We start from the raw sequence: 12,683 nt of genomic DNA, 5'->3' as shown, positions 1-12,683 counted from the left end.
TCAAAATAAAACACTCTCGACTCAATTACCATTCTATTTATACAAATAATTAATTCACATGATAAAACCTACACATGATAAGGAGACGTTTGGTTCTTTCCTAGGAATAGGAATCGAAATGAGAATCATTGTATTATGGAATGAGAATGAGTATGAGCATGAATATCACTCTTAAAAGCAATATTTGGTTAGTTGTATATCTTCTATCGGAATAAATCAAAGTTTCCTTTTTTACCCTTAAAGAAAAATAAGAGAAAAAATTAGATATGAGAGAAAGATGAATGTGAGAGAAAAATATGATGAAAGAGAATGATGAGAGAGAAAGTATTATGAGAGAAAAAGTGTGATAAGAAACATGAAGAGAGAGAAAATGTGATGAGAGAAATGAAAAAAGAGTGTGATTGGAGCATGATGAGAGAGAAAGTATGATGAGAGATGATGATAAGAGAGAAAATATAATGAGAAAAAATGAGGAGAGAGAGTGTGATAAGAGAGATTGAGGAGAGAGAAAGTATAGTGAGAGAAAAAAGAGAACAGTGAATATGATGGGAGAGATTGAGAAGAGAGAAAGTATGATGAGATAGAAAGTGTATTGAGGAAAAAAGGAGGAAGTGTGATAAGAGAGAGTGAGGAGAGAGAAAGTGTAATGAGAAAGAAAGTGTGATGAGAAAAAAGAGAAAAGAAAGTGTGATGGGAGAGATTGAGGAGAGAGAAAGTGTGATGAAAGAGAAAGTGTGATGAGGGAAAAAAAGAAGGAAGAGAGTGCGATGGAAGAGATTGAGAAGAGAGAAAGTATGATGAGAAAGAAAGTGTAATGAGAAAAAAAGAGGAAAGAAAGTGTGATAGGAGAGATTAAGGAGAGAGAAAGTGTGTGATAAAATGACGAGAGATAAACTATGATGAGAGAGAACAAGGAGAGATAAGTGATATGAAAGAAAAAATAAATAAATATATTTTGATATTTGATATTAATGAAGAAAATTTTAGTTTTAAGTCAAGGGTATTTTTGGAATAAGGGAATATTTTGATTGATGAAAATAGGGTAATGGCTCATTGAAGGGGAGGTACATGGGAATGAGTTATTACCCAATTTCAAGGATTCATTCTCTTATTTGTATTCCTATTCCTATAATCCAAACATTAACAATGACAATCAATGATTCTCATTCTCATTCCCCACTCCTATTACCCTAAACCAAACACCTCCGTAATCTTTCAATTCCTTCTTAAACTACTTTAATCTCACCATAATCTTTTCTAAATTTACATTCTTATCTCTTCCTTCTTTTCTTATCGCATATTATCTTTAAATAAAGTAAAAAAAAATCACTTTGAAACAAAGTTACCCATTTTATTTTACTTACTTAATGTGATTATTTAAATTATTTTCAAATCTACTATTAGTTCACTATTAAAAAGAACTATTAATTTACATGGGAAAAAACAATCTTCAAATTAAAATTTTATATATATATATATATATATATATATATATATATATAACAATAAAAAAGCAAAAATAACAAAAATAATTGATAGAAGACTGGAAATTTTAAAAAAAATCACTTAGCTTTTAGATTTCCTAAAAATTATATTTATTTATTATTTTATTTCTCTCTTCTCATAGGCAAGGTCTTAATTTCAAAGAATAACACTACCATCGTGATGTTATATTTCAAAAATAAATGTTACTGTGGTGGTTGAAATCAATATTGATTCTGTCTAAAATCTAAGTTAGACGGAGATCGATGGAGATGGCGTTGGTGTTGATAGAGAGGTGACTTTGACACACCCAGTATATGCACGTCTGAAAAGCCAACCCCCACATGAAATTCCCTGATCTATAGTATAAGAACTAGTAGTACCTGAACTCTGCACACACTCAAATAAGCACCCGAAATGTTAGAGATCAGAAACCAGGGGAAAAATCCCGAGCGCAAACCCTCCGATACTCAAGTCAAGTCATTTTTCCCAGAAGAACAGTGTACGATGGAAAAAGAACTGTTGAAGACGAGTGTGTATGTGTGTGTACCTGGCTAATGAAGAGGACCTCCCTTTTTATATGAGCCTACCTGTTGTCAGAGAATGTCGGATGTCAAGGCCTGTCAGGTGAGAGAGGGTGTACAGTAACCTCTTATTGGTGGAAGGAAAGTTCCATTCGCAGGTGATAACAGACAACTGGAATATTCCTTGACGTATGACAGTTATTCTCTGACAGGAGGTTACGATTCCTTAATATTGTTGTCGCTTAGCGTTTTTTGTCCCGCTCGAGTTTAGCTACAGATAGCTCAGGATGGGCGTTCAAATGTACCACTTGACTCGAGTCTTGATGAGGAGGATGAGCTGTGGTGAGGGACCTGTCTTTCATGCCTTGATCACTAAAGGACCGACCGAGAGTTGTCTTAGTGAAAATACCAGGCCTGACTACATGGCTCGAGCTGAGGAAGTCCAATCAGTTGAGGGCAGGTCAGGAACTAATATAAGTTCCATCTTATGCCTCAGATATAGAGGACTTGCCCTAGCTGTGACCGTCCAAGAAATATGCGGCTGATAACGTAAGGCGGTCAAACTCCCTCTTTTTCCTGACTGTTGACTACCACATCTCATTGACTTTTGACTATCACATCTCCTTGACTTTTGACTGTCACATCCCCTTAACTATTGACTGTCATGTCACCTTGACCTTTGACTACCATATCTCTTTAACTATTAACTGTCACGTCCCCTTGACTTTTGACTATCTAACCTTATCAAGTCCTACCTTTATGCACCGTATTAAATATCATTATTGATTTTTAAAATATAATAAATCTAACATATTATGTTGTTTTTTTAATACGACACCATAGTGATTAATGGGTGGTGATGCGGATATGTTAGAGAGCCCAAAGGGAATTAAGGGAAAGAAAAGGGGCGTTTTGGTCTTTTGGTGTGGGTAGGTTTTGTTTAAAAAAGGCGCATTGTTCATCTTCGAGAGGAAGGGGGGGGGGGGGGATCGCCGGCATCCCGGCGGTTCATGTCCCTCCAGGTTGCTTCTGGCCGACACCACCGCTGCCATCATCCTCCGCCAGCGATAGTACCTCCCCTACACATCGTAGCCATCGCCGCTCCTCTCCTTTGCTAGCCATCGTACCTCCGGCGGGCGCCGCTACCAGTAGCTGCTGTCGCATCATCCTTTGCTAGCCGTCGCCGCTGCCCGGCCTAGCGCCCATCGCTGACGTTTCTAGTGGCCACTGTTGCCCTCCGATGCCATCTCCAACGGCCTTCGATGGCTCTACAACCAACCACAGCAGCTTTATAGCCGCTGGCTCTGTTATTTCCGACGCAAATCCCATCCACCACAATGTCTCCGGCGGCCATCTGCTGTGTATTTGGCCATCGAGTCGTTGTGCCTTGCCCTTCGTATCACCATTGGTATTGTGAGTTGTTGCTACTAACCGACTTATGAGCCGTGACTGGGTGGTGTATTCTGGCCTATGCGTCGTTGTCATATTCCGGCCTGCGTGCCGATATCAGAGGTCGACCGTGTCGCCGTTGTATTCCGATTGTGTGTCACCTCTCGGATCCATGCCGTATTCAGCTCTGTGTCGTCACCTCTAGACCCAGCTCCTCTTCGGTCGGTTCATATACGCCTACTCTTCCGGGTCACGACGACTCAATCAGCCTCACAACCAGCTCACCGATCCATCCGAGGGCGCCCCCCGGGGACAGGGTACGTCACTGTACTTATCTTGCATTTAGTTAGTTGTTCTATTATTATTCGACCACTCATATATCTGTGGGATCCGCCTCGAGCATCGAGGTACCAGAGATCAGGACGACCCGGTCGCTGGCTGCAAGTAGCGTTGACCGGAGGACTTCGGATGACTTGGTCAATGCAGAAGATAGCTCACCACCCGGGTCAGGGAGATGCGGGTAATATTCCAGATACGTCACACCGACAGATCCATCTTCTTAGCTTTTCGACAGGATCAAGTGGGATAAGAGTCAGTCGTGATAAGAACTCTCTTTACAAATGTGGTAAAAGAGAGTGTGTTGTTTACTTTTTCATATGGAGGAATAAAAGAATTATTGAGAGATTTTTTAATAGTGAAAAAATAAATAAAATTTCTATATTTTCTTTAACAAAAAAGGTAGATCCGCTATCTTAGTGGTCCCCCTAGTGCCGGCCCCACGGATATGGAGGGAGGTTCATGCAGGTACACAGGCCATAGGTGCATGGCGGGGTAAACCCCAGGTCGTCAGTTCCTGAGAATCGACTCCTGACCATTCCGCCAGAGATATCATGCACCCACTGCTATACTTTCTTTAACGTGACGATGGTGTGATGTTCTGAGAGCTCTGGTGGTTCACGATGTTCTAAAGTGAAAAATAAATATGTCCAACAATCTAAAAGTTAAATGCATATTTTACCAATTAGTGTGCATATTTGACCAATTATTGTAAAAAATAAATTACTCTGGTGGTTTTTATGCATTTAAACAGATTTATTATTATTATTATTATTATTATTAAAGCTTATTAAATTCTTCATCTAACTACGAGTTCACATTATTGCTACATTAACTATCACTTCAGCAGAACAACTATCATTAGATCATGTTGGCACTCAAGCAAGCAAGAATATCTAATTTATTCTATTAACAAATTCAAGACTACTGCTTCACACTTAATTACATTTCGCCATCCACAAGCAATTTCTTCTTCTTCTTCTACTTCTTCAATTTTTCAAGATCACAAGAACCTAAAAGAGAGATCGAAAATTGTTCATCTTCATATAATCTCAGTTCTGCACAAGGGACAGGAGGCCTGCCTTACGAGCCAACTATCAATGCATGGCAGATGAAACATGTGCTGACATATGGGCAATCTCCTCGCCATGTCGCCCACTTCCACCTCCTGAAGACACACTGCGCAGCTTATTCTCTCCCCTGACGCATCGACACTGTCTTTTGCAGTAGTTTCGCACTTGGGCAGCTTCTCCACCTCTTCCAATGGCAGGCGCCTCTTCGCGCCGCCAGTCTCGAACAAATCAAGACTCTCAATGAAAGGCAAATTGAGGGCACTCATCTGACTCTGGATTGCACTCTGCACTGCTGGACCAACCTTTTCCCTCACCAGTCTTCCACTCACAATGCTGGAAACTATGTCGAGCTGAAAACATGTACATACAGCTAAATTAATACATCTATCAGAAATTCAGAATTGAATGAAGGAAAAGAATAAGAATGCCTTATTGTTACCAGATAGAGAAGGCTCCAGATGCCTGACTCACTGGAGTTCCACAAATCGAGAGACGACTCCACCACTTCAATCGAGAAGACGGCGCCAGAAATAGCTCCGATTCCAGAGCCTCTCAGAAACCCACTCTCGGTGGCAATGCCTATCAGAGCACCTGCTATGGCACCTGCCATTGATCCCACTGCTCAAAAACGCACAGATTTAGATTAAGAAGAATTCAACCCCAAAGGTGGAGAAGAGGAGCTACTGACCAATAGTAATGGCACAAGTAAGAGTGACACAAATCACTCTTGCAAGCAGCTTCGAGACCATGCTTCTGTAACTAAAACTCTCTCTTCCAGAAGAAGAAGAAGAAGAAGAAGATGATGATGATGAAGAAGAAGGGAAATCCATGTCCGGTTGTTAAGTTAAGGACTGGGACAAAGAAGAATTCAATATATAGACAGAGAAGAAGATGCTTCAGTGTCAAGTATGCTGAAATTGTCTCATTATCATTATATTGTCCTTGATTTGTTGTAAACAGTGAATCTCCCTGTTAAGTGTTTATGGCGGGTGATATCATGAACTGTGGAGATCGATCGATGAGACGAGAGAAAGGAAAGACAAGCAGGGATGTGCTGTACAAATATGCATTATTTTGATGACCTGGTTTCCAAGTAGTCCACATAAACATGATTCCTGCTTCAAATTCTCTTCCACGTTTCTTACTGTCAATATTTTTTAGAGAGAAAAAAATTCAGAAATTTATGATGTTGTGCAGTGAATTGAATGGAGAGATGGGCAAAAATTTAATACGGCAATAATTTGGGACCATCGGGATGAAGATATATAATAACTGGAGATCAAATTTATGAATGGGATAGCTCATAGCCATGTAGGGAGTACTACTACAGTGTAATAATATAAACTAATTATACAGATAATGAAGGAATTAATACAATTCCAACAAACTATATACCAAAAATTCAGACAATAGAAAAGTTCTTCTCTTAAGAGGACTTTAAGATATTATAATTAACCATGTTTGGCGAAATATGGAATGGAAATGAGAAGAAAAACAGAGGGTTAAGCATTGAAGTTTGAGTGAAGTAGGAGATTGCTGACACCTTGAAGCTTGGTTTGGAGTAACAAAAGGAACATGGTTTTATAGTCATTTTATACGAGTTGGCTGTCTACTTTATTATCTATACATAAAAAAATGGTTAAAGAAAAACTATCCATGATCATTAAATTGATGTCCTATTTGGATTATCATAATTAAGTGCTCCAAAGATCTCATTCAAAATAGATTCTCAATTTAATTTATCATGTATAAAAAATGCGAGGAATAGAGAGAATTAGTAGAATTGATTACATAGTTATATACCTATTATTTTTTCATAATTAAATGCTAAAATTTATTGCTTCAGCGACCCCAAGCAACCAAAGGACTTCGACAATAATTAACCAACAGCCCTAATTGAATAAGAATACCTTAATTCGGTTCAGTCACTGTAGCTATCTTATATTTCAAGCCAGATCGACGTTTTAGTCTTTTGTGCCATGCTTTTGCAGTCTCTGGTATTCCTGTTCTCCATTCTTGTCCTTACTGAATTACAGTCACATAGTTTCTCGGTAGCAGAAATAACTGGTTCCTTCCTCTCTTTTCTATATGTTTTTTTAGATAAGCATTGGCCATGTTCTATTATTCAAATTGTTTTTTAGAAGATAAGATCTATAAAAATATTGAAACTTAAATCTGCATGCTTTCCCTGCTTGTGAACATTTCACTGGCATAACATTAAAAGCTCGAGTATTCTTTTCTTTTCAGTGCAAATGGCGAGCTGAAATTTATACAATTATACTTGAAACTGAAAAGATCATCATTATTTAGCTTAACAGATACACACGTCAAGATGCTTCATTTATTGTGATGGACCCTCTATATGCATGTTGGATATCTCTAACTTAATTTCTCTGCAGAAATCAGAATCATGTATGCCCTTTTGTCATCATTGCTTTAAATTCTTCATAATTGATTCTACCATCCTGTTCAAAAGGGGAAAGAAAAACGTTTTTGAAATTGTATATAATAATATACAAACATAAATGCAAGTAAATAAAGTACCCACGGAAGAGAAAACTTACTCTATCAGTATCGACTTCATCAAGTACTTCATTGATAGTGGCTTCATCACCCAATCCATACACTGCCATGGCCTGTTTCAGTTCTTGTCTCGTGATGTACCTAGCGAGGAAGATGAGGTCGATCGATGAGTATGATCATGAAATTGTTAAAAAGAGATGCTTGCTAAATGCTTACCCATTGCCATCTATGTCGAAGTGTTCAAAGGCCTTCAACAAGTTCACTTCGTTATCTAGCTTATGTCGATGAAGAGTAGCAGCGACGAACTCATGATAGTCGATCGTCCCACTCTTATCCACATCGGCCTTATCAACAACAAATTAGAGTGGAAAAAAGTTGAAATTTTTTAGCTTCGATTTAGCTCATTTGATCGTTAAAAGAAGCTATGAATGTATATCATACTGAATCCATAAGTTGCTTGATTTCAGCTTCAGACAATTTCGATCCGAGCTTTTTCAGTCCGACCTTGAGTTCTTCCATCGTGATTGTGCCACTCCGATCAGTATCGATGTTGTTAAACATCTGTTTCAATCCTACGATATCCTCTTCCTCGAGATTCTCCGCGATAACCTTGATCACTCAAGCAAAACTAGTATAATTATTTCAGAAATTTGTTCATGTAAAATTCTTCCGAAATTAATGTATGACACAAGAAACCTTCAAGGCCAGTTTCTTGAGTTTGTTCATTGCTCTGAACTGCTTCATTCTGAGTAGAACCGCACTGTCGATGGGTTTATCAGATGCTTCTCCACCTTCTTTTAGCCACGAATGCTCTGCGATGATAAAAAAATAGATGCAAATATCGATTCAAAATTCCCTAAAAAGAAAGATGATGAGCAGAGGGAATCACCGAGAGCTTGGGCTGCGGTGATTCGCTTCTTGGGGTCCCTCGTCAACATCCTTCTGATGAGTTGCTTGGCACCTTCGGATATGTTAGGCCATGGCTGACTTGTGAAGTCGATGTATCCTTCTAAAATCGCATCGAAAATACCTTTTTCCGTTTCTGCAAGTTTATTTGATCTTAAATCAATATCAGGAATCTTCATCGATCCATAAACTGTGGGTGTTACCTGCCCAAAATGGAGGAACTCCGGATAAGAGGATGTACAGTATGACTCCGGCGCTCCACACGTCGATCTCCTTCCCGTAGTTCTTTTCCAGCACCTCCGGCGCGACGTAGTAGGCGCTGCCGACGATGTCCTTGTACACTCTCTTCTCCTCGATGAAGACGGAGAGGCCGAAGTCGGTGGCCTTGAGCGGCGAGTCCTCCTTCTTGCTCACCAGCAGGAAGTTCTCCGGCTTGAGGTCCCGGTGCATGACGCCCATGAAGTGGCACGCGTTCACCACGTTAACAATGTCCCTGAACACTGCGGCGGCCTCGCGCTCCGAGTAGCTCCCCTTGGCGGTGATCCGGTCGAAGAGCTCGCCGCCGGAGCAGAGCTCCATCACGAGGTGCACGCTGCCCTTGTCCTCGTAGGCGCCCTTGAATTCCACGATGTTGGGCTGCCCGGAGAGGTGCTGCAGGATCATCACCTCGCGCCGCATGTCCTCGATGTCTTGCCGGGTCACCAGCTTGCGCTTCGACACCGACTTGCACGCGTACTTGAGCCCGGTCGACCGCTCGGTGCACAGGTAGGTGATCCCGAACTGGCCGCGGCCCAGCTCCCTGTCCATGGCGTACAGGGTCGTCACGTCCACCATCGGCTTCTCCAGCACCGGCCCTATCGGCGCCGCCGTCGCGGACGACGGCGTTCGCTTCGAGGACGGCTTTTTGGCGGCCGACGGGGGCGCCTTCACGGGGCCGGCGGTGATGGGGATTTCGTACGTCTTGGTGAAGCAATTCCCCATTGCGCGAGATCGATTTGCGAATTGGCGGCATCGATTTTCTTGGGTTTAAATAGGATTTCCAAATGATCCTTTCCTTTCCTTTCCTTTCCTTTCCACTTGGTGCTTTAATTTCTTTACGCTGTTGCGATGGCATCTAACTTTTCTTCTTTTTCAGCCGCGGCAAGGACAGATTCAAAGTGTGATTGCTGCTAAAGAACGCCGAAGGAATGGATATTCTCCACAAGACTTGGACGGAGAGGGAGGGAGATCACCATCTCGGATGAACTGCCTTATTATGATCACTCATTTTGATTTTCAATTTTTTTTTTGGGCTAGTCTAGGTATAGAGCTACTGTGATCCGGTTCCCAATTTCGCTAGTGATTCGAATTCTGTGGGTGATTCGGTTAGTAATGGAGGGGCCCATGAGGAAAGGATTAGAAAAGTCAAGGCCATATGGCGGTCAAAAGTCAAGAGGACGTGGTGGTCAATAGTCAAGGTGATGCGGCAGTCAATGAACAGGCTGACGGGGCGGTTAAAGGCAAGCAGGAGTGATAGTCAGAGGTCAGGCAGGCTGGTCGATCAAGGGGGCAAAGCAGTCGGAAGACGAGGGAAGACGTCAAGCGAAACACAAGTCACGGGTCAGCATCGGCAGGGCTGTCCCGAGGAAGTCCTAGCTACAAGCCTGTGATTCAAAGAACTGGAAGTATAGGCCAAGGGGTCGGAAGCGGCAGAGCTGATCAGAAGCAGCCCGAGCTACAGACCTGCGGTTGAGGGCCGGGAAGTACAAAGCGCAGGATGCAAGTCGGGATCAGCAGTATAGGCCAAGGGGTCGGAAGCGGCAGAGCTGATCAGAAGCAGCCCGAGCTACAGACCTACGGTTGAGGGCCGGGAAGTACAAAGCGCAGGATGCAAGTCGGGATCGACAGAGCTAAGCAGAGGCAAAGAACTGGAAGTATAGGCCAAGGGGTTGGAAGCGGCAGAGCTGATCAGAAGCAGCCCGTGCTACAGACCTGCGATTGAGGGCCAGGAAATACAAAGCGCAGGAGGCAGGTTGAAGATCAGCGTAGCTGTGTCTAGACAGCTAGGGCTGCAGGTCTGCGAGTTGGAGGCCCGGAAATGCGAACCACGGGTGCAGGCAGGTGCAGGGACACAATGGATCGGAGGAGCTAAGTAATACGGGTGCGGAGAATCTCAACGGTCTGTCGAGGAGATTCATTACATATCAACAATGCGGGCAAAAGCGGAGGTTCCGAAAACGAAAAGATGCCCTCCTAACCAGTAGTAGCCTGCCAGCTGTCTCCCACTACAAGACAAAACCCATGTGCGAAGGCGGAGGTTCCTAAACAGAAAGATGCTTGCACGACAAATAGGAGCACGACAGGTGTCCGGAGCGAGGGGACAAAGCCCAGTGTCTAACGTTTTCTGACAGGATGGCAGGTTCCAAAAAAGGGAGGCATAAAAGGCGAGAAATCCCTCGTATGCAGGTATGAGCAGACACTCTCTCGTCACTTTGGTTTTCCACAACTGTTTTTCCTTCTTCTTCTCTCTGTTCTTTCTGGGGAAAAAGGACCTGACTTGAGTGTCGGAGGGCCTGATCCGGGGAATTTTTCCCTGGGTTTCGGTCTCTAACGTGGAGGGGGAGATTGTCTGATTGTGTGCAGGGTCCTGTAGCAGCGTCAGCCACCCGTGGAAGCCGAATCATCTCCTACGACCTTCCGTCAACCATCGGGACACCTCGACCAGCCTCCGTCCGACTCAGCCTCCGGACGGGATCAAATTTGGCGCCGTCTATGGGAAACACAACAGCCTGATCCGGAGCGTGAAGATGGAAGACTCTGGTCGAAGTTCCAGCAGGAGGATTAACGTCGCCATGACCGCGGGGGAGTACGAGCTCTTCAAGGAGGTCAGGAAGCAGGCCGCCTCTGAAAAACAAGGAACGATTTCACGACCTCGCTTGGCGCCCGAAGCATCTAGAGAGCCAGCTCCTGCCTCCGACAGGGGCTCAAAGAGGAAGCAGCAGGAAGAACTCCCTCGTACTTCATTTCGGGAGCCTCGCCGCAACTATTATCGAGCCGAACCCCGTGAGCACAGTCCAAAGAAAGAGGAGCCACCGGCGTCGGTGGCGGAGAGCTCTCTACATCCACCTCGGGATTCAGGAAAGGGAAAAGCTATAATGTAGGACCGTTAGATTCGATAGAGGGGGGGGGTGGGTGAATATCGATTCGAAAATACAGAGTATAAGCACAGCGGAAAAAGTAAAATAGACACAATGGTTTTACTTCGTTCGGAGCCTGTGACGACTCCTACTCGAAGGCCCGTACTCCTTGAGTACTTTCGTTGGGCAATTCACTAGCAATTCGGATAATTACAATTTAAGTACAAAAAGATGCTAATGAAAACTGAAAACAAATACCGACAAAAGGGAAAAGAACGGAGCGTAGTGTCGGAACTTTGTTGGCGTCGCACTGAACGTTGAGCAGCAAGACCAGCAGTAGAAGAGTTCTCAGTGAAAATTGATTCTGAAGCTCCTGTCTGGGGCTTCTTTTATATGCTGTTCCGGGCGCCTGGATCCCTTCCGGGCGCCTAGAGTGTGACGTAACTGCTCAAATCAAGATGCTCCACGTAGCGATGAGGTGTTTGGATAAAATTCGCCTTCCGGGCGCCCGGATCCCTTCCGGGCGCCCGGACCACCTTGTTCCAGAAAGACTCCTTTTTCCTGCAAAACAAGGTTAGTCCGAGGCAAATATATATCCTGTAAAACAAATGGTTAGCACAGTTAAAGTTCAACAGATAGATAAAGAGAGTATGACTTAGATTCCGTCTTTCCGAGACCGGAATCTAGTCACGATCTCGACTTAGATATCCCAAATGGATCTAAGTCAGATCGACGCCTAATGTTCCCTTCCCGGGAACGCGTCCTCACAGTCACTCCCTTCTAGTGACTTACCTTGCTTACCTGCCAGACGTCCGGTCAGCCCGTCGACCCATCTGGACTTCTCGCCAAGCGTCCGGTCAGCCCGTCGACCCGCTTGGACTTCTTGCCAGCTATCCGGTCAGCCCGTCGACCTAGCTGGACTTCTCGCCAAGCGTCCGGTCAGCCCGTCGACCCGCTTGGACTTCTCGCCAGCTATCCGGTCAGCCCGTCGACCTAGCTGGACTTTTCCTGCACACTTGATCAAAGTGTCAGACAACAACACAACTAACTTAACCTATTTGTCATTCATCAAAACCTGGGTTAGACCGTTAGTGCTACCCGCACCAACATATAATCCCTGCCAGAGATCTGCCTGAAGATCCGGATGACAAGGTACCTTTCTCGGCTCAGATCCTGAGGGAATGCCTACCCAAGGGATATCGAGCCCCGAACATTGGAGAATACGATGGGAGCAAGGACCCGGAAGAGCACCTGAGGAAGTTCAAAAACGCGGCCATCTTGTACCAATACAGCGATGCTGTCAAATGCCGAGTATTCCTACACACCCTGTCCGG

The 12,683-nt window shown here is 43.8% G+C and overlaps 2 protein-coding genes across 2 annotated transcripts; both read right to left on the bottom strand.

The window, feature by feature from the left end:
* Nucleotides 1–4,616: 4,616 nt before the first annotated feature.
* Nucleotides 4,617–5,634, bottom strand: LOC122039781 (NEP1-interacting protein 2-like). Its single transcript, XM_042599227.1, has 3 exons — nt 5,493–5,634; nt 5,244–5,422; nt 4,617–5,154 (listed from the first exon to the last, which is right to left on the bottom strand). The coding sequence occupies exons 1-3, from the start codon at nt 5,632–5,634 to the stop codon at nt 4,774–4,776; spliced, it is 702 nt and encodes a 233-aa protein (XP_042455161.1). The 3' UTR covers nt 4,617–4,773.
* Nucleotides 5,635–6,996: 1,362 nt separating this feature from the next.
* LOC122041487 (calcium-dependent protein kinase 12-like) lies at nt 6,997–9,461 on the bottom strand. The gene is made up of 7 exons (XM_042601186.1): nt 8,437–9,461; nt 8,217–8,369; nt 8,024–8,139; nt 7,769–7,936; nt 7,544–7,671; nt 7,369–7,468; nt 6,997–7,269 (listed from the first exon to the last, which is right to left on the bottom strand). Exons 1-7 carry the CDS (start codon nt 9,212–9,214, stop codon nt 7,213–7,215), a joined length of 1,500 nt encoding a protein of 499 aa, XP_042457120.1. The 5' UTR covers nt 9,215–9,461; the 3' UTR covers nt 6,997–7,212.
* Nucleotides 9,462–12,683: the final 3,222 nt, after the last annotated feature.

Source organism: Zingiber officinale, chromosome 2A (assembly GCF_018446385.1).
Source record: "Zingiber officinale cultivar Zhangliang chromosome 2A, Zo_v1.1, whole genome shotgun sequence".
NCBI classification, from domain to species: Eukaryota; Viridiplantae; Streptophyta; class Magnoliopsida; order Zingiberales; family Zingiberaceae; genus Zingiber; species Zingiber officinale.
The sequence above is the reverse complement of the archived record's forward strand: the minus strand, read 5'-3'. Positions and strand labels throughout refer to the sequence as shown.